The following is a 26,267-nucleotide window of genomic DNA, read 5'->3' as shown; positions in this document are numbered from 1 at the left end:
CGCGATTAATTCAAAGTACCAATTACAAGGCCACAGTCATTCTCAATAAAACTTTGGAAGAAAAAAGATTCCCTGGATGTCAGTTCCTTCCGTAAAAAAAAAATCCCGGCGACGAAGGCAGAGCAGCGACTTTCGAAGACGCTCAATAATGGCCGAGTGCTCCACCTGTTTGGTCATCAAGACGCCGCGCGCTTCTCCTCACAATGCAAGAGACGCCACAGGTCTTCGGAGAGACACGTTTATCTGGGTGGATGCCTCTGCGAGCCCGGATCCAGGCGCCCGCCAAGCCTCAGCCACCTTCCTCGCACGGATCGTGCCACGCCGTTGTCGGGGGACGACAGGCCATTGAGCCGGCTAGTCCGGGTCCAAGCACTCAACAAGCTCCCACTTCTGCACTATAGCCGGCTTCCCTGCTTCAAAACGCCGACGATGATGATGATCGACGATGCCTTATTTAATGGCACAAACCTTCTATGGGGGGTAGGTCACGAATCGGGTGGTAATATGATAAAAAAGATAAACAAGGGATAATAAATTATTCATCGAAGAGTAGAACGAAACCAATAATACAAGAAATAAACTCGCATATAATGAAGTAGTCAGCCTTGCATAGACGGGAATAGTAGGTCTTTGGCCTGACGCCAACAGCGCAGCTGTCGTCATCGAAGCGACTGTAGCCTTCCTTCAAGCCACTGGACTCGATGCACGACTCTAGTATGATCTAAACGTGATGGACATGTACATACGCACCTCCTAATCTTGTCATCATCATTTATCGCTCTTTTTATCCCCCCTCCCCTTCCCCAGTGTAAAGTAGCAGGCCAGAGCAACCTAACGCTCAAGCCGACCGCTCTGCCTTTCTGCAAATAAACCTCGCTCTCTCTCTCGATCCTAAATTAAGAACAGTCTAACCCGGGTATATCGAATCTGAAGGGGATCACAAAAAAATCACCGCCCAAGCACTCAGTACAGATGGTTAACCAGCGAAGCTGAAACGTGCGGCCCCGGTGTTTAGCAGTGGGTTAATCCCGACGCTGTAATGAAGCGTTTCTCAATTATTGGTTACATGTTTGTGTTTCTAGTGGTACGCAAGCGCCAATGGTGGGCGGATGCTGCTAACAACGACGCCGAGCTAACTCGAGATATCGAACGCATGCGACAACGGCGAGCCGAGCAGGCGGCGTTGCGGGCAGAGCAGCGTCAACGTGGCAATGGCGGGAACGCGTTCGCCGGGGCCAACGCCCGCTTCCAGCGGGAGTTTCTCGAGCGGCACTTTGGCTTCGGCTGCGACGAAACGTCCACGTTGAAATCGCGAAGTGGAACGCAAGCGCCAATGGCGGGCGGATGCTGCTAACCACCACGCCGAGCTAACTCGAGATATCGAACGCATGCGACAACGGCGAGCCAATGAGGCGGGGTTGCGGGCAGAGCAGGCGCGCGTGCTTGGGTACGACGCAGAGAATGACGTACTAACGGCGCTGCCAATGGCACTCGCGTTTGGGTGCGACGCAGAGAACGACGTAACTGACGGCGCAGCCAATGGAGAAGTTTAGCGAAACATGGGAGGAACGGTTTTTCGTTTCACCTAGCCATATACAGCTTTCGCTGTAAAAATTCGATATATAGGTAATTCTATATATAAAATAAAACGCCCTGAGGCAAACGGCGGCTTACCGATTGACACTTCCGAAGGCTGCTAAGTTACTGCACGCAATTCCAAAAAAAAAAAAAGTCGCCGTGTCGCACGAAAGGCGAAGCATCGATTGCGATAGCAAACTAGTGGACAGCTGCACGAAGTGAGGATAGTAGTTTTAACGGCCGTATGAACTTGTAAACATAGGCACTTAGACTAACTAAATTAACAAGTGTGTTGTCACGCGCGCACAAGCAATCATGAACGCACCTCCCTAGATCACCGCGGAAACTCGCTGTGAAAACGTTGTACTGAGGAAGCGCAGCGGCAGCAGCGAGCGAACTGACCTTCGTCCCGCCGCTCGCTTCTTCTTCTTTCTGGGGTTTTACGTGCCAAAACCAATTCTGATTATGATGCACGCCGTAGTGCAGGGCTCCGGAATAATTTTGACCACCTGGCGTTCTTTAGCGTGCACTACAACGCAAGCACACGGGCGTTTTTGCATTTCGCCTCCATCGCAATGCGGCCGCCGCGGCCGGGATTCGATCCCGCGATCTCGTGCTGAGCAGCGCAACGGTCCCGCCGCTCGCATCAACGCGAACTAAGCCACGAAAACACAGCGCAGGGAGGAAGGACTCTGCCCCCGCCGCAGATAGCTTTCTAAATACAGCCCCGGGCGGGAGCGCGCGGCCTACCCCCTCCCTACCCTCCCCTGGGCTGACAAAACCAAGTTAACACCGAATTTTTTTTCAGCCCATGGGAAATTTTATGGAAGTAGGCAATCACCTCAATGTTTTTTGTTTCTTCTAATGGGCGATCTGAATTCTCACGCGCTTTCTTCATTTCTTTTGTCAAGGTTTCACCAACCGTGGCTGATTGGCTTCCTTCGTCTGCACGTGCGCATGCGCAGGAAAAGCAGTGTATAAAGTACGTGGATGCTTCAAATAAATCAGTTGTAAGTCCGGCGACTGTCTGTGTGTTTGCCTCCTTCTGGTCCTGCGTCTTGGTTTTCGCTGTTTTTTTTTTTCGCTTTAGAAAATGAACCAACTAGCCCAGCAATTCACGCTTCTAGCAAAATTTATTCACCTACAAAGATATTGCTGGGTCCCTTTCAACTACATTGCAAAGTCCAAGTTGATTCTTTTCTTACACTTGCAGCGGTCATCGCTTCCGGAAAATGAACTCACGAATAGGCACTCAACCCACACGACGACGCCACGAAAATCGGAAACAAGGAAGTTGACAATCGAGGTAGATCGCGGGTAACCGAACAGTTCGACGGGGTTGAACTAACTACACACACAACCCACATGGCTCAAATGACTGCACATTCTCTTCTCCCTTTCCAGGTGCCAGAAGACCACAAAATGCACAAAGAAGTGCACTTTAGAGTGCGCTGGTGAGCGGGCGTTCTAAATATATGCGCGTGCAGAAGTCCGAAAATTGCATATTATTTTCAAGGGGATTTTACAGCTCTTCCATATACACAATAATTTGTTATATGTGGGTTCGATATATCTGAATTCGGCTGTATACATAAAGTAATTAAAGGGTAGACGTAAAGAATGAGGAAGTTATATTTTGAATCATAATATTCATAATATTATTACTGTGACTTTGGCCTTTTGCTATTCGAGTTTTCTAAATTCATAATTTATGGCAGGAGAAGTAGAGCAATCAAGGAAAATTGAAAATATTAACAAGGTTCTCTTTTGTGTCACAGAGGTATATTATGCCTGGCTCGGCAAGCGTTCCTGCGGCTCTATTTTAATACCATTGCTCCAAGTGATAACAGAACAGTACTGCATAGACAGTCATACATTACGTAGCGGAATTTCCAAACATCGTTTTCGTTGAGTAGAAAACCGCCGACACGATACTAAAAAGTGATCGATGGTCTTGTGTGTTAAATTTCATTAAACGTAACTTGAAGCCTGCTGTAAAACGCCTTACATAAGCTCTGTATGTCACCAATGTGCGTCCAATCCTTGAACTTGCTTGTACAGTATGGAATCTTCATGCCCAAACGCTAATCTATAAACTTGAACGCAAGCAAAACCGTGCTACATGCTTTGTCAGTGGTAATTATATCTTTAATTCAGTATAACTCACATTAAGAATGAGCTAGGTTGGAAGCCTCTTCAACAGCGAAGGAACTTCTTGCGATAACATTTTTTTTCATTCCATTTTTATGATGAAACTTGTACTAATAAAAGTTTATACATGATGTGCTCATATTAGATACCGCCCAGAAATGATCGTGCTAAAAAGGTTGTATAGTTGGGTACAACTTAAGAGAAGACAGGAGAGGCTCCGCCCAGATCACCGAAGCGCAGCAGCCGATTTCCTCCGCGACTAAAGAAATAGTCCCGCTGACGCGACTGGCCACGGCTTGAAGCGCGGGTGCCATGTTCTCCGTCGGCGGGGACACCGGCCGTCCGGCTCATGACGCGTCTTTAGTGCACACCCATTGGTGGTGGCTCGTATGTATCCGCCTTTGAGGGGGCAAATGCCGCTGCCTTCTAATGTTGTGCCCGACTATAGAAATAAGATGTCACACGGATGTACTTGCGCAATCTTCTTTTGCTTTTACAATTCACGAGTGCAATCAGTTAGATGGTAATGTTGTCACAAATATGTTTTTCTCGTCCTTGCAGGATTGCGCTTGAGTTAAATGTTCAAGTGACACCTGTAACTGTCCGCTTCCTTATTTTTACTGTGGCTTTTGTTTCGACTCCCCTACAATAATGTCCAACTGGGCGAGCTAGGTTTCTAATTACATAAATAAATATAAAAATATGGATTCCGGTTCATTGTAGAGGTAGCATAAAGGGGATACCGCCAGACTACAGCTCTGCAAGTAAGAATAAAGTGGTGGAATACGGCAACGTAACCTGGTAAATGATACTTTGAATCGGGGGTTAGGACACCATTGTCGGTTCCAAGAATAACTTAGATGCATAAAGTCTGTAGATTTTTCTAATGACAGGCTTTTCCGGCCTTCGGTCAAAGAAAACTGCCGATATCTACCCGCAGTGATATGCGCAGTTGCCGGCAGCTCGGATATCACCGGACCATTGAACGAAGCTCGTGCTGGAGAATCAGCTCCCACGCACTCTCCTTATTCTCTTATTATGTCTAGTCAACCGTGGACTTCTTCGATTGGAGATTTGTTTCATATATTGGTTTTCTTGCGACACTCGCCAAACCCACGCGGCACGTCGTCGCCGTCGTCATCACTGCACACAAAGCTCGCGCGGCGCTGTAGACTCGCAAGTGCCCTCGATGACTAGACCATGGCGCGTTGGCGTACATCATCACGGGCACATACCCGCGGGATTCGCCCACATTTTAAAGCGAAGCTTTCTTTGCCCCTTCCTTCGACTTTCCAACTGCTGCTGCTGGTGCTGTCTGGCACGCCGCGTCGATGGGTGGTTCAAACCTTGTGTATACATACATGACAGGAGCGCGGCAGAGAGGAAAGGCGACGCGAGAAGGTGGTTTGTACCTTTGCACCGCATCGAACGTGCGCAATGCCCTCTGGAGCTCCCTGGGCTTCGCCACATTAGCTTCTTCACAGCTGTAATTATCCCCGACCCCCTGCAAAAGCATGGCGGAGAATGGGTAGAACATACGCAGCCACGAAACGAGGGAATACCAGCCTTGACACTCTTCCCTCGCAACTCAAGTGGGGGGAGCGCGGGAGAGGGAAAATGATACGTCAGAAGGCGAGGAAACGCGACTACTAGGGCGCCTCGATGCGCGCGCCCTCGAGGCACCCTAGTTATACACTACGCACGACAGCGATTGTGGACAAACGGGAATAATTTAGGTTCAAGGTAGGGTACGGTACGTTCCTGCTATTTCTGAAACATAAACACGATGCAAATATTTGAAGCGTGCAACTGACGCACGGCATGCAGACTCAAAGCCGCATTAAAGCAGCGTAGCGTCTAGGCGACATCGTAGCACCGTAGAGTCTAGGCGTCGCACTTCAATTCAACACTTCTGTGCTCGACGTGGTAGCTTTGCCATAGGGGCAAAGCTACCACGGTTATTAACACGGATTTTGCTCGAGGTCATGGGTTCGATCCTGACCGCGGCAGCCACATTAAGAAGGGGGGGGGGGGGGGGTTGACGACCACCTAAACTTAGGTGGTCGTTAAAAAACCCCACGGAGTCAAAATTAATACGATTTGAGGTAACCCGAAATCCGCTCGCTGCCAACGTTTATGCAAGATGTCTTCGGTGTGCGCCTCGGGAGCTGCGACTCCAACACATCATTACCAACTTCCAGAACGAGTGATACAATCGATCACGTTTTTTTTTTTTTTCTAGGGAATTCAGACAGTCAACTTTCAGCGCTACGTTTCGTACTACTCCGTTCAGGCGGCCTTGCTTACTTTTCTGCCGGCTTCGCAGCGTCAGGACCACCCTACGCAAGCGGCCGTTAAGCTTATCAACGGTTCTGCCACGATGTGAAGCGCCGTGTGAGCCAATGAGTGTGCTAACCTTCTCGTTGGCTACGAACAATGGCTCAGAACAACACCTGAAGCAAACACGTCTATCTGTGTGTTTTGTGTACTACGTGGACAAACAGAAGTGGTGCAGGCAAGGTAACATTTCAGATCATATCACCACTGCCATATACCGTCAACATCTCCCCCAAATAATATCAATGGACGCAAACAGCACAGAACGCTTCGCTTTCATACATTCCCACAGTATCTGCATATTTATTAGATTACACTAACTTCGGGATAGGCACAGAGTTTTACATTGCACTACAACCGTAATCGGACCATATTTTTGTTTAGAGAGCAAGATACATAGTCCGAAAAAAACTGATCTGACGATGGCTCGAATGGCACTCGCTTTCTTTTTATGCGCTGGGCTACGCAGGAGCGGCTCTTATTTTACCTTGCAGTCACTGAACTTCTTAACCAACAACATTTTTACGCTCATCTCTAAATGGTTGGCCGTTACCGCGCTAGGTTCAACACGTTCGCACACCAACGCACTCTGTTCATCATGTTTAAGAAGTTTGCAGTTGTACGGACTGCTACATTTTTGAAAAATCTCTTACGCGATAACTTGATGATGAATGTGATGTTTTGCAGTGCAAGGGCCAAGTATGGCTAAAGAGCGCCAGGCCAGTGTTAATGAGTTCGCAGTGAAGCGATAATTTACGAGAAGTAGATGTGACGTGGCTGTAAAAGGGTCTAAGAACGCTTGCTGTCAACTGCGTAAAATCTATATGTAATAAGATATGGCAATGACTAATCAGTCTTACTAGCACCACAAAATATATATTGCGAAAAAATGATGTAATATACTAAAGTATCTCAGAGGCAAACATTTGCAAGAAGCACTACTGCATTTACAGGACCTTTGAAACGCAAGGGCCTGGAGTCATGTGCTATCAAAAACACTGCTATCACAGTGGCAGCATCTGTCGAGAGGATGCGTTACGCATTTCTCGGGCTAATAACGTGTAACGCAACATTGTTCAAGAATCTAGGAATGCTTTGATGTAAAAAAAAACGGTTCTACACCAAGAAACATTACCGGATAGAGAGGGATACGCTGCCGGTATGCTAGAGGAAAGTGTTTCTTTCTGTCAGCTTCTTCCCGACACTCCAGGAGGACGTGGAGGACGGTCAGACTCTCACCACATCTAGCGAAAGTTGGAGGTTCATTTCCCATCAGCAAAAAAAAAGTGGATGTCATATGTGTGTCCTGTCCTGGGTCTACAAAATAGGACAGCAGTTCATCGTGTTTTTGTTGAAGAGAGCCAGGAGTCGGTGGCTTAATTACATGACGCTGATTATATGTCTCAGTGTCCCACTAGCGCTGCCAGTGGCGTCTCAGGTACTTTCGTAGGAAAGGCATAAGATCTAAGGCAGGGACACCAGCGCTAGGACTGGTAGCTTGCGATGCAATTCATATGACAATTTAGTCAGATAGCATGCTACCCTCATTGCCCCTATGCCCAGGTGCCCAGCATATTGGTGGGACATACAAGTTGTGCAAATAACGAAATAAAGCTCACTAAATACAGGGTTTCTGTTTCTACGCAGTGACATTAAGGCTTTTACGACGCTTAGTGGGTCTGTAAATATAATTATTTTGTGAAGTTTTTATTTCCATATATGTTTTACAGTCGACAATAGTGCATAGGCCTCAGCCGTAAAGATACTTGTTTCCGGGTACAGGCCATCAGATTCGAAGGATGGACCAATTGCTGCATAAAGCACACCGGCATGTCACTTGGAAGCGTCGGTGTAAAACTCTTAGCACGAGTACTCCGACTGAAGTTCTAAGAAATGCATTCGAATATGTGCCTCCCACCTTAGTCGTGTAAAAACGTAGAACATTAACAGGCCAAAAATTTAGGTAGATTGCTGAAAGAACAGGCCAAGATGCCCGTGGTCAGAGCCATGGGACTCAATGTACGCATATAAATAAGTAAAGGCACCTTTAATGCAGGTTTTACGTCATAAGCGCCTTACGCCGTGGTTCTCTTCTTTCGTCTTTTAAGCTGTGCATCTCAGCTAGGAGCCCAACTTGGTTTTCTCGAGAAAACTGCAGCGTAACATACAAATTTGATCCCAACACAATGAACAATTGACGGGAAAATGCCCAGCGTTCTTTTTTCCACATACCGCCCAAGATGTTGTATTTTGATACAGACAAAAGAACATTTTATAAAGACAAGGCAAAGGCAAAATATACTGAAGAAATGGTTTTTAATAAAGGACACTGCAAGATCATTAAAGAACGTATTCTTGGAACATTGCGTGAAACACGATATTTTTTGGCGGAGGTTAGGCTTGCCGTACGTCCGCTTAAAGCATTGTTAAAGCCTTACATGTGGGCTAGGAGGTGTGCGATTGTCTCCTCACATCTGCACTGACCCCACATATAAAACAGCGTCATTCTCAACAGATACACTGGTAAAGTAAACGTAAATTTTGGTAAACTTAAAGTTTAAGGAGGCGTTCTCGACAGTATACATAGGCGAGAAGATTCGCTCCTGACAGGCAGCACTGACATCGTACATACCTATTTATAAAAAATAAGCTGTTTTTTTACGCCAGAGAGAGAAAGGTGCTCAGGCGCAGTATACATTTTCTTCTTGTGGGCATGTCCAGTGTCCTATAGTCATCCAGTGCTTTCTGATTATTAGACTGAATGAATGAATGAATGAATGAATGAATGAATGAATGAATGAATGAATGAATGAATGAATGAATGAATGAATGAAGGTCCCTGGGCTGTTGGCATGCGGTATAAAGACAACGGCTAAATATAGAACCGACGGGACCAGAAATGGTGACAGTCGCTAGCTTGCCGCCTGCAATCAAACGTTAAAATAACATATGTACGGGAGTTACCAGGAATGAGAGGAGGAACGAACCGCAAGTAAAGCACGCAACAAAGTTGTACAAATTCTTCGCTTTCTTATGCTATATCACGTAAAGGAAACTCGAACAAGAACAACGCAAACAGGCCACACGGCTTATGCACGTTAAACAACGGGAACAAAGAAACCCGTCATTTCAGTCATAATTTCCCTTGCATAAAATAACGTACAAGTTAGATTCTTCGGTCAGATATGTCAACATGCCAACGTAAAATGACAAATAAAAACACAGGTAATTGAGTGAAGAAAAATGGTAGCACGCTAACACCTGCAGTTTCGTCTTGACAGCAAAACAGCTAAAATGGGAGTGCAGCGCAGAGTGAGACAATAGCAAAGACCGAAAAATCGAATAATTTCACACCTGACACATAATAACTAAACTATAAATATGTTGTAATATTTAGGCGACTGGGAGAGAGATTCTAAAGTCCTTGGGGACACCGCGCCCGAGTGAACTCACGTCAATGACGCTAATGTGGCCAAGCGCGACAAAAAAAAAAAAAAAAAAAACTGTTGTGTATGCTTCGCTTCCGCTAAGTGTTTCACTGCATAGTTCTTTCTGCATGCATTTGCCGGTGCCGAGAGCAGTTCCCGACGCAGTCTAATTTAAAGGTCCATTACATGTCTATGCAGCAGAATTTGCTAGTCATTCCTTTCACCCGCAGCGATCACATTCCCCGTGCCTGGGCGCATAGACTTATTGCACGAACTTCGCGCTTTATTTCGGTCTTCGATACACCTAGTTTAGTGCAGCGTTTTCAGCAAGGATAGAAAAGTGAAGGAGTTGCGAAGATGCACGCCTGTTCCATGCTGGTGCGACCGTAACAAAATCGGCAGCTTTAGCATAGCATTACCACGCAGTGTTACCGCCGCCGTTCTGACCAACTTCCAGGCCTGCGGATGCTAGAAAGCTGCGCCAGTTACATGAAAGGCGGGTATCGGTTAGCTCATTCAAAGACGGCAAGACAGGCCCACGGTAGCACCAAAAAAATTAAATTATGGGGTTTTACGTGCCAAAACCAGTTCTGATTATGAGGCACGCCGTAGTGGGGGACTCCGGAAATTTGTGCACTTTAATACAGTATGACCCGCCGTGGTTGCTCAGTGGCTATGGTGTTCGGCTGCTGAGCACGAGGTCGCGGGATCGAATCCCGGCCACGGCGGCCGCATTTCGATGGGGGCGAAATGCGAAAACACCCGTGTACTTACATTTAGGTGCACGTTAAAGAACCCCACGGTAGCACCATGAGTTCGTTTGTCTATGCGACAGTATCATTCTGTTGATGCGCAGGATTAGTATTCTATTCGTTTTATGTCACGTTATGCAAGAATATTTGCTCGTGTAAACCATGCTTACGTGAAAAATCTCATTAACACTAAAAAATCGCTTGCAAGCCTAAGCATTCATCTAGGCATAAGACTAGGGTATAAAAGTAACTGCATTATCAGCTAGTGGACATGTTTGAGCGTTATGCGTTTAAGTGTTTCCTTGGCATCATTACATGGCGAAAATATTTCCGCATTTATTAAGAGACAAGCAGCGTTCACTCTCATACACATCGTAGTGATCGTTCGTTTTTTTTCGCATTCCCCGCATGACGTTGACATTCAGCTGTGCACAACGCTCCATTTTTGCCGAGCTAACGAATGTTGTTTTTCGAAGAAGCGTCTTTGAAGAACTAGCTGGTTACTGCCATTACAAATTATGAGAAAATAAAAAGTGGAAAAACAGTGATTATTTGTGGCAAGGAAGCATTTAGTAATGCACGGGGTTGAAAAAAAAGAGCTGTGAAATGGCTAGAGCACTGCACGGGCTCGGGCTTACCCGCAAGCCCGGGCCCGGCCCGGTCCTTGGGCCGGGCCGGGCCGGGTAGAGGAGTTTTTTCACGGGCTCGGGCCGGGCTCGGGCACGGCGTGTGCTTTTTGACCCGGGCCCGGGCCGGGCTCGGGTTTTTTGACGCGGGCCCGGTCCGGGCTCGGGCTTTCTGCGAGTCGCATAGACAAACGAACTCATGGTGCTACCGTGGGCCTGTCTTGCCGTCTTTGAATGAGCTAACCGATACCCGCCTTTCATGTAACTGGCACAGCTTTCTAGCATCCGCAGGCCTGGAAGTTGGTCAGATCGGGCGATCGGGCTTGTCAACTCTGAAAAACATGTATTTTTCGGTCTCGGGCCGGGTTCGGGCCGGTTTCGAGTCGGGCTCAGGCCGGGCTCGGGCTTAAGGTAAAGGGGTGGCGGGCCGGGCCGGGCGGGTAACGTAGATTATTTCCGGGCCCGGGCCGGGCCCGGGTCTCGCCATAAAAGTTTTGATCGGGCTCGGGCGGGCCACCCAATGTGAAAACGGGCCCGGGCCGGGCCCGGGCTGTAAAAATCGGCCCGTGCAGTGCTCTAGAAATGGCAGTGGCATTGCGGGGTAAAATTTCTTGAAAAATTTACGCATGAAGTGGCAAATCAGTGCGACATAATGTAGCGGTGACGACACGCAGGCATGCAGAAATCAGGAACGACACAGTTGAAGCAAAACACTCTTTTATTACCCAAGACTGCCATCTGTAAAACTTGAAGCTACACTAAAGAACAAGAATAAGTTTACTTAGATTGAAAGATTAGGCTTCTGTAATAACACATTCGAGGATAGATGATGATGTATAATTTTAATGGCGCAAGGGCCAGTTCTCGACAAAGACCTCCACGACAGCATGTTCACGCTTGTCAATTGAGACATGTACACGGCATTTTATTGGTAATATGTAACACTGCTGTAAATGGGCTCAAAGACAGACGCTGTATCAGTGCGTAAAGTGCGTAAATGTCTTAAAAGTGTATCAGTGACAATAGTGAAGTGAGTCGGGAACGTAACAGATAACTTACGTAAGAATCTGCGATTATAAATGCGGCGCAAGGTGATAGTTGGCGAGCAGCGCTATTGCCTCGCCACGGCCCTTGAAGTCAAGTGCGTGGAGGCATGTACCGTGCTAAAACTGGTATCGCATCAAGGATCTCCGATGAAAGGCTGTGCGACAAATCATCTGGGTGAATAACCGTTCAAAAATATTAAATCCGACTCCTTCTTAAATAGCGGTTCAGAGCTATGGAAGAGTAGAGGGCGGAAAGGGATGTGATGTCTGTATTTTTGTGAAAATTGCTTCTTTTTTATCTCTTTCTGTTTCTCTGCATTTCAGTAATGCATAGATTATAGTCAGGGTCTCGCCGCATCACCCTTACTCAAGAGCATATAGTTCGCCATGCTTTTGCTGTGGATGACCAGTTTTCTAAATTTCGATTAATTACACGGAGCTTGTTTGAGGGTTCATAGTCCCATATGTGTTGCCGAAAGCTCCAGAGTTATTTCTGCAAGTTTCATGCCTAGGGCAGGGATAGCTATGGAGGAGCTGTTATGTATTGACTTTATCGATGTGGTAATCTGGTGTTCTACCTTATTGCCCTTGATGCCTCTATGACTAGGCACTCTGCACGTAATGACTCGATGGCTAGACACACAGAACTGAATACTGAACTGAACTGTGCAACTGAACTGTGCACAGAACTGAATAAAGCCTATTTATTATGGGTTTTTTTGTATATATAGGACGTCATTCGAGATCTTACGAGCCATAAAGAGCCGACGACTTAGAGAGTCGCACAGTCGACATTAGTGCATAGGCCTCTACAGTGAAGACACTTGTTTCGAGGTGCAGGATGTCGGATAATGAAAACGATGGACAAGCAGATGCATAGGAGACGCCGGCATGCGACTTTGATGCATGTGTATCAGTTTCCGGACCAGAGTAATTGGACTGGAGTTCTAAAAAGTGCATTCGTGTACACGAACTGACGAAAATCTGAAAGGCGTGATTTTAGCCCTCTGGCGTTCCACTGGATGACGGACGCTGCCTTGACTTCTTTTCGGAAGGATGGGGTATGGGTAGCCATCTTTCTAGTTGAGGGATTCAAGCACTGGGCTTAAGGCGTCCAGCACTTTAAGTGCGCTTCGAGCAGATGTTGTCCCCATGTCGACTAAAAGTGCTCGGATGGCGTCCATGAGGGAACGCAGAACCAAAATGACTTGACGATCTGTTTTAGGTGCATCATCCATGACTGGAGAAGGCTCCGGTTGCACGACGACCTTCTGAGGTTCCTTGGCAAGGGAGCGGCTCGGTAGCGTAGGCCATTCCTCAAAAGAAAGAGTCTTATCCGCTTCCTTCGTGGAAGTGGTTGGCCTTTTCGCGGCGCGACTAAGTGGTGCCGCAGTGGAGTGGGCACTATCACTTCGAGCATGCGCCTTCTTTGAAGACGTACGACGGTGCCGACGTCGACGCCGACGCCGGACTACTTCGGCTGCCTCCCTGTGTGTCGAATTGTCTCTGGACATTTGCTTGAGAACCGCGCGCTCCGTCTTGATGCGGGGGCAGTCTTTCGAAGAGGCAGCGTGAGGGCCATTACAGTTGGCGCACTTCAGAACCGTGGCACCGCAGGTCTCTTCTGCGTGAGGTTCAGCACAACGGGGACACAGTAGCGGGTTGGGACACACGCCCTTGACGTGTCCTAGCCGGAAACACTGATGACATTGAAGCGGCTTCTGGATGAATGGTCGAACCGGATGACGGAAATGTCCGACTTTAACGTGGGATGGTGTACAATCCCCCTTGAAAATTACTTTTACGCAGCGCGTATTCCCAAGGCGGCGCACTTGCGTAATGATAGTGCCCTCGTTTGCCGGCTTGATGAGGCGTTTCCACTCATCGTCATTTGTGAGCCCAACCTGTCGAAACCAATAAGACTGTCAGGGTACGAATTTATTAGGTCTTCAACAAATGGTGCATGCAGCAAAATCATCGTTTTTGTTCGTCGTGAACTTACCTATGTTTTGCAACCAATTCCACCTCACGACGACAATCAATATATATGCATCACAGTTAAAAAGAACAAACTATTGTTTACTCTCATAGGCGTGTATATATCGCCTTCAAGCAATTTTGAAACGAAAAGATTAGCAGATATCTTGAGTGTGTGTCCTGCCCCATGGGTCATCATAGGAGATTTCAATGCACACCATCCGGCATGGGGAAGTACAAGAACCAATGCAAAAGGACGAAGATTAGCAAGCATCGCCTACAACTATGACCTTACTCTCCTGAACGATGGTAGCCCCACCTTTCTTCGAGGCGTCACATACGGCAGCTGCCTCGACCTTGCTTTCGTCTCTAACTCTCTCGCCAAATGTGTGAAGTGGTTTCCAGACATTGAGACGCATGGGAGTGATCACATTCCCACTTATCTTAACATCAAAGGCTTGTCGTCTAGATCTGGTCCACGGAAGACCATTCGGAGCATTCAATGGGCCACCTTCAAATCTGATATGGAAGATGCTTGCCGCGAGGGCCTACCATCCGGATTAGAGCAAACAATTAAAAGTACGATGCAAAATGCCACCCGTATGATGACGATCTCTTCCAAGCGAAACGACTTCGACATAGAATTAGAGCGCCTACGAGCACTTCGTCGCCGGGCGGAACGTCGATATCGGCGTACGAAATCAATCCATGACCTTAGGGCGGCCAGGAGGATGCAAAAGAAGATCCAACGTCGCATGGATAGATTAGCATCGGAACGTTGGGCAACGTTTTGCCAGACACTAGACCCCCGCAAGCCACTGTCTCACATTTGGAAAACGGTGCAAGGTCTGCGTTGCCTTCCGGAACAGCGTTTTCCATTCAAGGCGCTCGCGCTCTTCCAAGGGCGGCAAGACATCGATGTCGCAGAGGACTTTTGTGCTATGATCGCCGACCAAGCGACTCGTCCAGATCCTCCAGCCCGAGGTGACGTCCCCCATTCCCGGGATTGCCGCATGGACCTTCCATTTACAATGGAGGAGCTCGAGGCGGCACTAGCGCTCTGCAGGCGCTCTTCATCTCCGGGTCCAGATGGTATATCATACCGAGCCTTGTGCTATCTTGGAGAATCTGCACGGAGAGAATTGTTGAGCCTTTACAACTCCTCATGGCAGGAGGGAAACATTCCTGACGAATGGAAAGTAAGCCGCCTGGTGCCACTCTTGAAGCAGGGCAAATCCCAACTCGAGCTCACCTCTTACCGCCAAATAGCGCTGGCCAGCTGTGTAGGCAAGGTAATGGAACGGATGCTCCTTGGCCGCCTAGAATGGTACCTTGAATACTACAAGATTTATCCGAATTCCATGGCTGGTTTCCGACGTGACCGCTCTTCCATCGACAATGTAGTTGATCTCGTTTCGTATGTTCAGCACGAAAGGTCCCGTAAGCGTTTATCTGCAGCTTTATTCTTAGATGTGAAAGGCGCATACGATAACGTATTACATGAGTCCATTCTCGATGCTCTTGCGACGGTTGGCCTAGGTGGTCGAGTCTTCTTGTGGATTGCAAGTTACCTATCTGCAAGATCATTCTTTGTGTTAACTGACGATGGCCCGACTACGCGACGCTATACGAGCAGAGGCGTTCCTCAAGGCGGTGCTCTCAGCCCGACGCTATTCAACCTCGCTCTTCTTGGACTTGCTGAATACTTACCAACTACCATCAAGATTTCAATATACGCAGACGACATCTGTATCTGGACTTCGGCAGTCACACGTCCTCAGATACGTGCGCGGCTTCAAAGAGCAGCAACTTTGACAGCGAGCTACTTGTGTAAACAAGGTCTCAGCATATCACCAGAAAAATGCGCACTAGTGGCATTTACTCGCAAACCAATGACGCCTTATGTCATCTCAATCAGTGGGCGGACCATTTCCTATGTCAGAACCCACAGGTTTCTTGGCGTAATCATTGACCGAGACCTCTGTTGGAGCCCACACGTGGCCTACATGAAACGGCGCCTGACAGCAACTGTCCTGAATATAATGTTCCGAGACAGTCCCTGGCGTCCGTTCTAGCACACCTGGACAATCGACCACTGTCAATTGAAACCATTCTCGCGTGTCGTCGACAGAAGACATCGCAGCTGAAAGCAACGAAGGGACTGCTTAGGTTTTTAAAGGAAACGGGCTTGGACAAGCGGCTCTGACAGTGATGTCACGCATCACGCAAGAGTGACGGACTGTGACTGACGATGTGTGTGCTGTGTACGTTATGTGCTCTCTCTCTCTCCTCCCCATCTTTCATTCCCCCTCACCCCGCTCCCATGTGTAGGGTAGCAAACCGGTTGTCCTGAACTGGTTAACCTCCCTGCCTTTCCTTGTCCACTCCTTCCTTCCTTCCTAAAAAGTGCATTCGAATATGTATATCGGGAGCGCGCTTAGTGACTGTTGAAAACTGTAGAAGACGATGTTACGAACGCGTGAGGCGGGGGCTCGTCACAGCGCCATCTTATCAGTTTGATCAATAAACCGCATCCGACGGACATCAGTCTGTGCCAACAGTGAGTTCCACAAACGACGTGTCAGATTCTATAAGTTGACACCGCCACGGCGCTGGCAGCTCCGCTGAAGCCATTAGTGGATGATCGAGCAGTGGGACTCCCGCTTTTACGCTGACTTCCCTCACACGCATTGAGGAACGGCCTTCTTGAAGGTCGGTTCTGAAAATGTGCAGCAGATGAGGTATCGTTTATCTTAGAATATGGAATATGTGCACAATATTGTTGTACTTTCCGAAAATGTATAAAACTGTAATACGATCTCGGCACATGCAGAGACCTTTAATTCGACTCATGTAGAGGCTTGGTATCGAACTTGTCCTGAAGACTCTGGTCCCAAGGCGGATGCTTAAATGGTGATCAGGATTCAGCATTTTCAAAGCGCCTGATGTCGCGGACTGATAGACTATGGCGGCGTAGTCTAAACGCACACGTACGAGGCTCTTTTACAGGGTCATAAGGCATTTGCTGTCACTACCCCAGGTTGTGTGATGTAACTTTAACTATGTTCAGTAGCGGGAACAGAGGTTTTGGAAGAGTGAAAATGATGAAAAGGGAAGATCTGAGTTGAGCCACCTATGTTCGCTAGGCGAAAATACGTGGCTCCGCTTTAATTTTTTCATACACATCGTGTGATGTGAGCACTGGCTGAATGACAGCCATCAAGAGGGAGGTCACAAGGTCACGAGAACTCGTCCGTTTTTGGTACAGACGATCCAAATTGAGGAGCAGCAGCGGGACCCTCGGTGGTAATATTGTACGCAACATATACGCATATTGACACACAGGAAACTGTGACAGAGGTCTAGAGAAATTATTTATCTACCTAACTTGGCCTAGTATCTTATTTTAATGTCCCGTTAAGAACAGTCCCAGCGATGTCTCGGCGACTATATCATTCTGATTAAGTATCAGGGGCTCCATCCACAAAGCTTTTCCAAGGTATACGTAAACTGGTAGCGATCGAAGCTTCCATAGAAGCTCACACGTCAAGAAAATGGCCGCTCGTTGCAACCGTCACCATCTACGTATCGGGCGGACAACTAACACCAATGGAAAAATAAAAGATAATGAAATATGACGTCACAGCCCGAAATGGCAATCATGTCAAGATCTTATGCTGCTTGGCGCGAATGTTTCAATTTCTTTAGCGACCGGCATTTCGACCGCTACGCCAGCAATCATTTTTCTTTTGAGCCTGAGGCCAGCTTGCGACTCACCTCAGCTGAAGCGTCAGCGTGTCAGAAAACTATAGGAGTGGCGTGTGTCTTAATGTGATCATAATTAGACTGTTATTCACGGCAATTGCTCCAGTAAATTGATTAGGTAGGTGAGCGAATAGGATGAAAATTAATCACAGCGCCACAGAGGTTTCAAAAGCAACTTCACGTTTATTCGTCTAAAATAATGTCACGAATATAATAGACCAAACAACACTTGTTTCAATGGATGAAAAGTCGTAATGTATAGCAACATATGCGAAACCTTTTTCACAGAATCATCGTAATGCCGTGCGACATCATGTATTCATATCCAGCAGTTATCAGACAATACATTTCCTTCTTCTCCTTATCATTTAGAGAAGATTCGACTTACTAATTTTCCTGCACGTCGGACACTCAGAGCCTGTGTTACAGAGATTGAACGAACCTAGCGCGACGTTTCATCGCGGAGCGATCTGCAGTTATTGTCACGACGAGACACAGCGCGGCGGCTGCCGTAGCCGTGAACTTGCATGATTACAAAAAACCTGCACTCACACCTTTCGCCAATGAATCCCATGCGCTAGGCCACGCAAAAATTGAAGTGAAGGGCACGCCACACTTTGAACAAACACGCAAGGAAAAAAAAAGAATCGCATGAAAACACCGCGTTCAAGAGAGCAACGCCATTCTGCACGACATAATAGTTGGTTTGCACAGTCTTGCCAAGTCTTGCTCCAGAATCACTGGTTGGTAGGGGTCACCAAGAACAAACTACTAAATTGCGAAATAGAAAAAAATTACATGTGTTGTTTAAGTGCAGCAAAAATATTTAAAATGGAATATTTACTTGTACGACAGTATTTTGATTAATTTTTTTCAAAATTTCAAATACGTTTTTTTTAGTTTCACTGTTTGTCCCCCCCCCCCCCTTCCCTAATCGCGTTTGAATGGTGCGCCATTAACTGATATCTCTTGCAATAGCTATTGTCACGCTTTTCGCAAGGTCGATCCAAATAGGTCGCGAAGCTTCGGGCAAAAATCGGTTCAGAACAAATTGTCACCGAGATCAGCAAGGGTGGTTATGGGAACCGCGTTTGAAGCACGACTATCTTTGGAGGGAACAAAACATGGGGAAAGAAAATAGTGTTGTTTTTTTTTAAATAAAGCGAGACCCAGTTAGATTCAGTGAACGAAAATAAAATTCCTATTAAGTTTTACATACGCGTGACGACAAATAAAAATACAACTGTATTTTATCATTCTGAATAAATACCTTTTTTTCAGCTCCCACCATGACACCGCTATCACTTGCAATGCTATGCAGCTCTTGAAGTGTGCAGAAAGGTGCGCTCGTAAAGTTCTCCAGTTACAGTGCGCCCCCCTCACCCGTTGTGTCGCTTTGCTTGTCGACGTTTTTGTGAATTTGGTGGAGCGGATAGTTTCATCATGTTTCATGTTCATGGATAGTTTCATGTCCAGTCAAAAGTAGTGAGTTACGACTACCAGATAATTATTAACTTTATGTTTTCGTGCGGCTGCGCTGGCCGACGGGCTTGGGGTCCGACGAAGGGACCAGCCCTCTGCAACCAAAGCTTTCGTCGGCCTCCAACGAAAGTATGTTCTGTGCAGCGGTGCGATTTCAACAGTCATACGGCTGACCTTTTGATGCATAGCTTTACGCACTGAAAGCTCTAAACACCCACCAAGTCGAATGGCGGGGGCATTTGAATATACAGCTCTAATGACAGGCCACCAAAACAAATTTCGTGCCTTTGAGAACAAAATGGCGCCACTTCTGTTTTTAGCTGATATGACGTCCCATTATTTTTTCTCCCGCCGGAAGTGTTCGCTTCTCACACAAATTGCGCTAAGCCCCATGACCCGCCGATGAGCCGCCATGTTTTGAACGTATGGACTTCTACGGAAGCTTCACTACCAGGTATATTTACCTTGCTTTTCGTTCCAAGCTTCGCGACCTATTTATATGAACCTTGGCTTTTATTTCATAAGTTCTGTTCGCTATTGGCCGGCCACCTTTGTTCTTAATATGTCCAGCGTCAGCAGTGGCTGATCTTGACTCTAACAACCAATTCTAACATAGCGAGGTCCTTGTGAATATGGGCCCAGGTCGTCCTCTTCTGCATTGACGTGCGTGAACAAATGGAGGCGGTATTTTCGAGTGATTACTTTCGATGATATGATGACTTTCACGAGACTTTGCGTGACTGCGCCGGCCGTATCGACGTATACGTCTGAGAGGCTTTATGGCGCCGTGCAAGTTTCTCTTTCTTCGTGCAGTGAGCGCCAGAAACGCTTTTGGTCGTATACTTCGATGTGCTCAGTGTGCCCGATCAAGCTAACCACCGTATTCTTAAACAAGCCTTAACTCAACGCTTGCCCTCGACTCAGCCACGTCGAGCGGAGGAGCTACCTACGCTCGCGTGCTCTTTTGATTAAAGTTTATTCTCTCTCTCTCTCTCTCTCGAGGCGACGGGCCTTCCTTCACTAAAGGCGCGGTTGCGCTTGTGAACGCTACTCTCCATTTCCTCCGCCGAGGAACTCCTTGAAAATGCGCCCTCGACTCGAGTGAAGTGGACCGACCGAGAAAAGCGTCTGATGTCGAGACTATTCTTAAACGCGATAAGCATAAGCTCAATTATTTAAGACAGATATGCATTTACGTTAATCCGTCTTCCTTATCGAACGACAACATGGTGAAATGGACAACTTTAGCTCGCCAACGCTGCCACTGAGAGAGTTCGACTCAAGCGGGATCTGTGTTTGATGTCTGGCAACAATCTCACCCCAACAGCTTAAAGCATGGCACATGGCTGACTAACAACAAAATTTGCGCCCCCATTTGACTGTTGCTCTTTGTTTCCATGTGCTTAACTTGTGGTCAACATGGCGGTTGGTAATCTTAGTTAATATGAGTGATATTGTCCGTGTGTGTATTGTGACCGAGCCAGATTGACTGCGAAGGAGACCAGGGATGGAACGGCCGATTGGCAGCTTTGCCTACAAGACCGAATTCTGCTGAAAGCTTTATGAAAGTTTTGAGAAAGCTTCAAGGAGACAGAAAATATGGTTGAGTGAGCCATTATTGCATGGAAGAACATTACATTGATGTGGTTCTCTTGAAATTGCCGCGCGCTGCCGATAAAACGCTTTAGATGTCTCCAATCATGACGTACTGGCTCCCTATAAATTGCTTATGATGCGGCCATTAGCATCTGCAGCATATTATTCGAGGCAGCATAAGCCTGCGCGAAAGCTTAATTGGGGAAATGAAGCTTGTGGGAGATTCCGCACGAGAATCTGTTACTGGTCCCGCTTTTTAAACAGAAATGCCGAAGATAACACTCGGCGCCTGTGTCCAATGATCATTCAAGTATCGCGAAAGAAATATTTCAGCTGAGTAGAAGCAGTTATATTATACATGTGACAGAATGCACATGTTTGAGTGCTTAGCTCTGGCAGGTTGAAGAAAACAAGCATTTTTGTGTCCTGTACTTTGTTTTAGAAGCCGTAGTAGTTATTCGGCTTGTTTAAATTGTAGCGCATATGGTCAATGAACGAGCACTGATACCTGCATTTTCAGTGAACCTTCACTTCACATATACGCTACGCAATGTTTTAATATTCCGAAAATCCCCTTGTTTCTTATCAGCATTAGTGTTTTTATTTCTTTTCTCTTACGTTTTCAATGTGCTATGTGGTAGCATGCAACGGCGACATTTCATGCAACGACCACGTTCATGCAACGGCGACATTTATTTAATTGTGTAACATCTTTGCATTTAAGTTGCTTAGCTACAATGAACTTACTTACCGCATGAGCGTCCTGCCCATATAATTTTTTGTCATTCTGCTGCAGGATGTCGACCTTGGAAAGACCAGCTGATGAGAAAAGAAACTATGCTGCACAGTGAGGCTTTTGGCAGACCGGCAAACATCAATGGATACGGCGCCTGTCTTTTGTAATTGTACCATCCTAGTTCCCTGAAAGAACCTCGGTGCTGCACAAGTACTTGACTAATTTGCGCGGTAATTAGTCTGTGCATTTTCGTAAACTGTTTAATGATATTGGTGTTACGTACGTCTGGCCACATTGACAGAATGACGAAATGGACACCGTGTTGTTAAGAACTAATAACATGGCACAGCCGTGCCATTAAAAATCAAATTCATATTTTGTCGTCTGCAGACATTATATTCTTGTTTTGAAGAGACTATTAGTCATTATTATGGTGCGTGAAGTCATCAGGTGCCCATAATGTGTTACGGTTGAGACGACGTGAGCTTTTTTACTGCCCATAATTTGTAATGCAACCATCTGAAGCCAGCACTTTAGTATTCAGTGTTACGCTGAATCTACTTTAGCATGAGCAAGTGTACATTGAGAAATATGCCGTAATTTTGATGGTTGATCTCAGCTTTTGTGAACTGATGGTAGTAATGCGCTATATACTGCATTTTTCAGCATCGCCATTGTAAGTCCGCATGACCATTTGGCGTATTGTGGGATTCCACAATACGCGCTGCTACCCTGCGTTGTGTTCCTCGTTCAATTCCTGAACTTCTGGAAGCCCCATGGAAACCAACTATCATCCGCATCCTATGGAATAAATTCACTCCGGCCTTTATAATTCATCTGCAGCTGAAGCTAGAACCAGACCAGAAGCAGCATATTTTCTACAAGGATTTACTACTGCATACTGCTCACCAGACAGGCTACTGTCTAGAACACAGAGGGCAGTTTATTCTAGAATATATTTGCCAGTAGTACTAATGCTTGTGTTTGTAGGATCAGAGTTCATGCTGTTCTGCAATCCTATAAAATTACAAAAATACGAGGATAATGTTAATTTATTGTTTTAGAGATTGGCGCTTAGAATGACCAAAACATATTATGGGGTGCGTACTGATTTATTAAATTTGGCTTAATAAAAAAAAAACCTGGAAGAAACATACAAAAACTTGAGCTACAAGGTGTCTTTTAAGGGAAATTCATGCAGTAAAATGCTTTTGGTGCTGATGTTTGACTTCGCAGGATGTCGGAATGGAGATAGACGTCCCACACAGAATAGTGCGACGAATGCAGTTCAACAGGACACATCAACTACAGTTGCTCTCCACTTGCACATCAGTGTAAGCCACGGAGGAAGATTATTTAGGAGTAGAAACTCCCGTCAGCGCGGGCGCTCGCGTGCGACCAGATAACGTCACATTATTATGCGCCGACGGGGGCGCATGCAGTGGCGGCGCCTTGCGGCACGTCATGGAAGCAGCAGCGAAAAAAAAAAGAGCAGCAGCCCGGCGGATCGGTGGTGCCGCTCGGGCGCGTTCTCTTCGGCGGCGCCCGTGTCTCCCGCGCTCAAAGTAGACGACACAGGCGTTCGGCGTTCGCTTCAGCGTGCACGCCATAGCGTTGTTTTTGTGGGCCTTTAAGTCAAACAGTAACTGTTCTTGTCGGTGTCTGTTCGAGGGCCGTAATACTAACAGCGCTGATACGTGCAGTGTACCCTTGTTCGGAAATTGCTAGCCTAAGATGGGATGCAGGTGGGATGCGTGAGTGCCCTCAGTAGAAGTTGTGAGACGCGCGGCCGAACGGGAGCAACGCGCGCGGCCGCGAACGAGAGAAACACATGTGACCGGTTGCCTTGGCAACCAAGACGGCGGTAATTTCTTTCTCAGCCGCCAGGTGCCGCCAGCATGATAGTGGCTCCGCGGGCTTGTGACATTATCTGGTCGCCGCAACTGGCGGAGTTTCCACTCCTAAAGGTTTCTTGCTCCGTGGTGTAAGCGCAGCACATACAGCAGACTTGGAAAGGCAGTTGATCTGCATGCTTGTGTTGACAGCCTGATTCCTGCATAAGAGAAGGGGTTGGTGATAAACTTACAATCGCGCTAAGGGACATCAACACTTGCTTAAGTACCGTATTTGTTTTCTTTAGTTTACTTTTCGTACTAAATACATTCGTTTAGGATTTTTTTCTTCGAGAACACAATTTTTTTACGTTATCGAGCATATTTGCGAAGAAGCATTTAAGCTAATCGGGCGCTTGTGCAGCCAGACGGACGTACAGCGATCTAACGCTTACACAATTCCCCCAATAATGGCTGGAATGTTCGCAACAAAGATACGTGAAATATATTGCTACCACTTGCTAGCATTGCCTGTATTAGGATCTATGTCACTGCTACAGATTTTTGATCACAATAAAAAGCTACGTGATATAGAAAAGCTGTACTCAGTTGTATTGTTATTCCGTGTTTTATTGAAATAAAACATTGCATTCACCTGTGTGTACATGGCGGTATAATTCTGAGTGTAATTTCATGGTTGCTCACCTCTTTATTGGGCCCTTATGTTCATACGCATGATAAGCTAATAAATCTGAGTATTCTGAAGCAACGCTGACGTAATTATATTGCTTATGACGTTAAATACCACCGACTGCGCACTTCTCACACAAAATTGCAGTACACTCTTTGTTTTCTCTACAGCGTCTACCTGCATGAAATTAAGGAAAATTGCAGAAATTAAAGCGGACGCACCTGCTCGTTCATAGAGAAACTCGCCTTGCTGCGGTGCACTTCGCCGTCCTTGGATTAGCGTAGTCAGTGACGATCTACCCGAGTACAAACCGCTCAGGCGCGGCGAATGCCGGCGCTCGCGCAGCCAGATTCGCATCCAGCAATCTAACACACAGGCGATATACAGGAATATCCGCAGTTGTCTTCTTTTCAGTGGTTCGAAGTTAGTTGCAATGTATCCCGCCGTGCTTTAACTGAAGCGGCTTTGTACGATAAGCCGCGAGAAACACGTGAATGCACTGGCGCTGATAATAGTTTTGGAGCACTCGCACGAAGAATGCCCTATGCAGGTCATCAACTGCATGGCTCGTGCACGGAATAAGACGACAGATCAATGCACTAGCCGGCGGTCTTATTGGCGGGACGGTCGATCTGTCTCCGCACTGCAGTAGAATTACTTCGTTGCCGAAGCGCTCCAGAGGATTGCAGCGGTCCGTAAAACGATGCCCTAGAATATGTGCCGCATCGTTAACGAAAGAAAAGCTACGGAGGCAACTGGCGTTCACTAGAAAAAGCCTACGAAGGGAACTGCAGGTCACTGCAGGCACTAACTGCACTCGATAAGTCATTCAAGGTAGCTGCGGGCTACCTTGATATTCTCGAGTAAAACGCTCGAGCTTTCCTTCACTCAAGGCGCGTTTCGAATGGAGGGCGGTTTGTGAAATGAAAAACCACCTTCAAAGAGCATTTTAAGAGGATCGTCGAGTCGAGGGGCGTTTGTGAATGCAGGGGTAAATCTCGCAGAAGTAATCGTATCGCCGAAAGTTATCGCTCGAAAATACGGCCATTGAAATTACACTGATATTGTAATATGGGAGGGCGACCATATTGGTTGAAGTTCACGTTAAAGCGCGACTCCTTCGATTAGCAAATTCAACAAGTGATTGATTGGTTCACAAAATAATTTAATAATTTCATAAGAACACTGCTGACACTTATGATTCAGGAGAGACGGTGCATGAGGAGTTCAGCTAACTCACACCATCGAGGCCTGTCATGTGAAGCGGCGTCATCCGATAATAGTCTCGCCGTCCTTTTTTGTAAGAATGCAGTATTAGTATCAGAACGCATGAATTGGAATAATTTTGCCTGGTATGAAAGCCAGGCGAAAAAATAAATGTCGGCATCGGTAGTAGTGACGTGGCGTCTGGAAGCAACATACTGACACGAGCGTCTTGTTGTTGTTTTTTTTTTTTTTTTTTTTTTTTTTTACTTTTTTCGCTTCCACTTCTCGTCACAATTTGGTTAACCATTAGCTTTCTTTTAGTGGGCGAACATTGCTTCAGCATCTTAAGGCGCAATACACGATCGTGCAAGGCTGCCGTCACTCATTCTGCGCAAGCTGTGTCGCATACTCGTATCACAATGCTGTATAGGCCCCACGAAAACAGCTCACTTTCGTCTACGTCGATGCATTGCAAACTTAGAGACACAAGGACTTAAAACAATGACGGCTGGGCCATTTTGTCCTCCACATTTAGGTGCTGAGACTGGTCTGAAAGGCGAACAAAAGGGACAGACGCGCACAGGTCCGGCTTTCAGCTCAAAACAGCCGAATCCTGCTTGCTTTGTGTTTGGCATGACAGGTTTGACGTGCGCTAGTCCACGTGCGTCTGTCTTCATCCAGTGAACTACATTTAGTACAGTCCAAGGCCAATCATGAAAGGCCTTCATATGTAAGAAAAAGGTTTGGCTTCTCTCTTCACCGACCAGTGAGCGCAGCGGCGGCGCAGGAGACACCAGCTCCCGAAGATGCGGAGCGCAATACTGTTGCTGTTTTGCGTGGCCACCGCCTATGGTAAGGACATCCTAACTTCAAATATTTGGAAGCAGCTAAGCCCCTCGGTAAAGCGCTATTGTCCCGCGTCAGCCTCCACTTAGTTTCTAAGCTAAAACCTGTTTTAACGGACACCTTTCTCGGTACTTTCAGCTAACCTTCGACCACTCAGTCACGAAAGCGCCATAGCGTCAAATAAGCTTAAATACGCAATTCTCGGGATTGCAACAGGC

The 26,267-nt window shown here is 46.8% G+C and overlaps 1 protein-coding gene across 4 annotated transcripts in view; it reads left to right on the top strand.

The window, feature by feature from the left end:
• LOC119441557 (uncharacterized) overlaps positions 1 to 26,267 on the top strand; it is a 213,571-nt gene that overhangs the window by 114,494 nt on the left and 72,810 nt on the right. The window contains exon 1 of one of the 4 annotated variants that reach the window (XM_049661392.1): positions 25,944 to 26,055. The exons of 2 other annotated variants lie outside the window; for them this stretch is intronic. In XM_049661392.1, the coding sequence (XP_049517349.1) occupies positions 26,010 to 26,055 (46 nt within the window). In that variant the 5' untranslated portion in view covers positions 25,944 to 26,009. Of the gene's footprint in view, positions 1 to 25,943; positions 26,056 to 26,267 lie in introns of those variants that run through there. One more of the 4 variants, XM_049661391.1, reaches the window with a different exon arrangement.

Source organism: Dermacentor silvarum, chromosome 2, assembly GCF_013339745.2.
Source record: "Dermacentor silvarum isolate Dsil-2018 chromosome 2, BIME_Dsil_1.4, whole genome shotgun sequence".
NCBI classification, from domain to species: Eukaryota; Metazoa; Arthropoda; class Arachnida; order Ixodida; family Ixodidae; genus Dermacentor; species Dermacentor silvarum.
The sequence above is the reverse complement of the archived record's forward strand: the minus strand, read 5'-3'. Positions and strand labels throughout refer to the sequence as shown.